The sequence below is a fragment of the Seriola lalandi genome, unplaced genomic scaffold, assembly GCF_002814215.2.
Source record: "Seriola lalandi dorsalis isolate HSWRI2012SDOR001 ecotype SW California unplaced genomic scaffold, Sedor1 jcf7180002054820, whole genome shotgun sequence".
Classification (NCBI taxonomy): Eukaryota; Metazoa; Chordata; class Actinopteri; order Carangiformes; family Carangidae; genus Seriola; species Seriola lalandi.
Window position 1 is genome coordinate 51,274 of NW_019525373.1, and position 2,069 is coordinate 53,342.

General features: G+C 46.8%; 1 protein-coding gene across 1 annotated transcript in view; it reads right to left on the reverse strand.

The window, feature by feature from the left end:
- Positions 1 to 819, reverse strand: part of siah2l (seven in absentia homolog 2 (Drosophila)-like) — a 16,883-nt gene extending 16,064 nt beyond the window's left edge. The window contains exon 1 of the mRNA XM_023426247.2: positions 253 to 819. Within this exon, the coding sequence (XP_023282015.1) occupies positions 253 to 684 (432 nt within the window). The 5' untranslated portion in view covers positions 685 to 819. The remainder of the gene's footprint in view (positions 1 to 252) is intronic.
- Positions 820 to 2,069: the final 1,250 nt, after the last annotated feature.

The following is a 2,069-nucleotide window of genomic DNA, read 5'->3' on the forward strand; positions in this document are numbered from 1 at the left end:
TGCAACCCCTTCCTCTCAGTGTGAACGGGCTTGTGACTTTCGGAACCAAAACACGGTTCTCACACAGACTCGGAACCGAACTCACGGTTTGTTTTGATCCCGTGGTCCCCTGTGACGTCATGTGACACGCGCGCGAGCGCGAGAGCGAGCGCACACACACACACACACACCTGTCGGTTAGCATGTTGACGCGGAAGTTGTGATGAAAAGTGAACAGTTGTCTGTGTTGGCGGGAGAACAGGTGAGTCTTACCTTGCAGGGGAACGGCAGCGTGGAGGCCACCTTCTCCATGGCCAGGTTCCGGATGCTCGGGGTGAGCGGGCCTCGGCAGGTCGGACAGCAGCTCAGCTTCTGACGGCACTGGTTACAGACCAGGTGACCCGCCTGACACTGGAGGATGGGCGGCAGGACGTAGTCGAAGCAAACCGGGCACTCGAACAGCGCCGTGAGCTCCGTGGACTGCCCGGGCAGGCCGGCCGTGGGCAGGGACACGGCGGAGGAAGGGGCAGCCGACCCAGACCCGGCCACGGAGCTCACACCGGCGGCAGCCGCCGCTGCTGCTGCGGCTGCTGCGGCGGCAGCGGCGGCGGCAGCTGCGCCTCCCGAGCCCCCGTGCTTTCCTCCGCCTGCTTTCCCGGCCCCGAGTCCTCCACCTCCGGCTCCGGCTGAGGACGGACGGCTCATGGCTTCAAGCTGCGGTCCCTTCCCTATGAGCTGCCGAGCAGGCGGTCACATCCACCGTCTACTACCGGACGTCCCTCCAGGCCCCCGGAGACACAACATGGCGGCTGTCAGTTTGTATCGCCTGCCGCTGGCTGCCATTGGCCGCCAGATCAGTGATTGACAGGCCGCTCAGCCAATCAGAGAGCGGAGTCGTGTCGTTACGTAATGTTTGGCTGCAAAGGGAAAGAGGCAAAAATAAATAAAACAGCCCCAGTTTAAAACAACACGAGATAAAGACTAGTTCTTTATCAGTTATTACATTTTGTATTTTTATATTTAATTTGGTTTTATCCACTAACTGAAATACACAAACTGTTTTCTGCAAACGTTTGAGAAAAGTCTTTATTTAGTGACATGTGGAGGAAGTAAACAACAACAACCACTGCAGCCAACATACATTACAAAATAAAGATAAAATAATATTATTATTGTATAATATAATTGTATTAATGCTGAATTCACCAGAAGTTAACACTGAGTCTGTGAAGATATGCAGTTGTGTTTTATTACATCTAGACTGGTAAATAATTGAGGTTTTCTTAAAATGACAGATTTGTCTAAGAAGTTTGGCTTGGCTGTAAATGTCACGGAGACAACAAGAGTTTGGGCAAATTCTATATTTAGTAGAGTTTTAAAGTGAAACACAACCATTGCAGCTCTTCCAGATGATGGTGCACCGTTACTTTTTAGTTCATGAATTGAAAAGTTAAATAAACTGTAGAAATAATAGCAGCCAGTGACACAGGAAACAGTAGAGGGAGGTTTGGATTCCAGTGCCCAAACCTTTGCACAACACAAACACTGTTTAATTTTCTTGCTATTTTGATTCATTTAAAAGTAACAGAGCAACAACTTTTGAAGAAGCTGTACAGGTTGAATTTACCTTCTCTTCTCCATGCAAATGTACAACCAACTTAGAATGCACAGTATAAAAACATTACATATATTATTAAAACTAATTCAGGTAATTGATTACTTCTTTGGTCATCTCTCCATATTTCTTTCTTTTGCAGAATTAAATATTTATAAAAGCAAAATCTGAAATACTTAACTGCTGCTGATACTGTTACATCTTGTAGTACTATTACCAGCCTCACTACTGTTATTGAAACCAGGTGGTTCTCTCTCTTAAGAGTTAACTTACAAAATATAATGTTATAGATTAAAGCTTTAACATTAACATGCTGCTGACATGTTAACATATCATTAATAAGTATGTACCTATAGTGACGCTCTCACCTGCTGGATGCTGTTTAATCTGACACTCTCTGACGCCCTCTAGTGGAGGTTCAGGTGAACCCACATCCTCCCTCCTCGTTGCTCCTGTTTATCACACTCACACATTT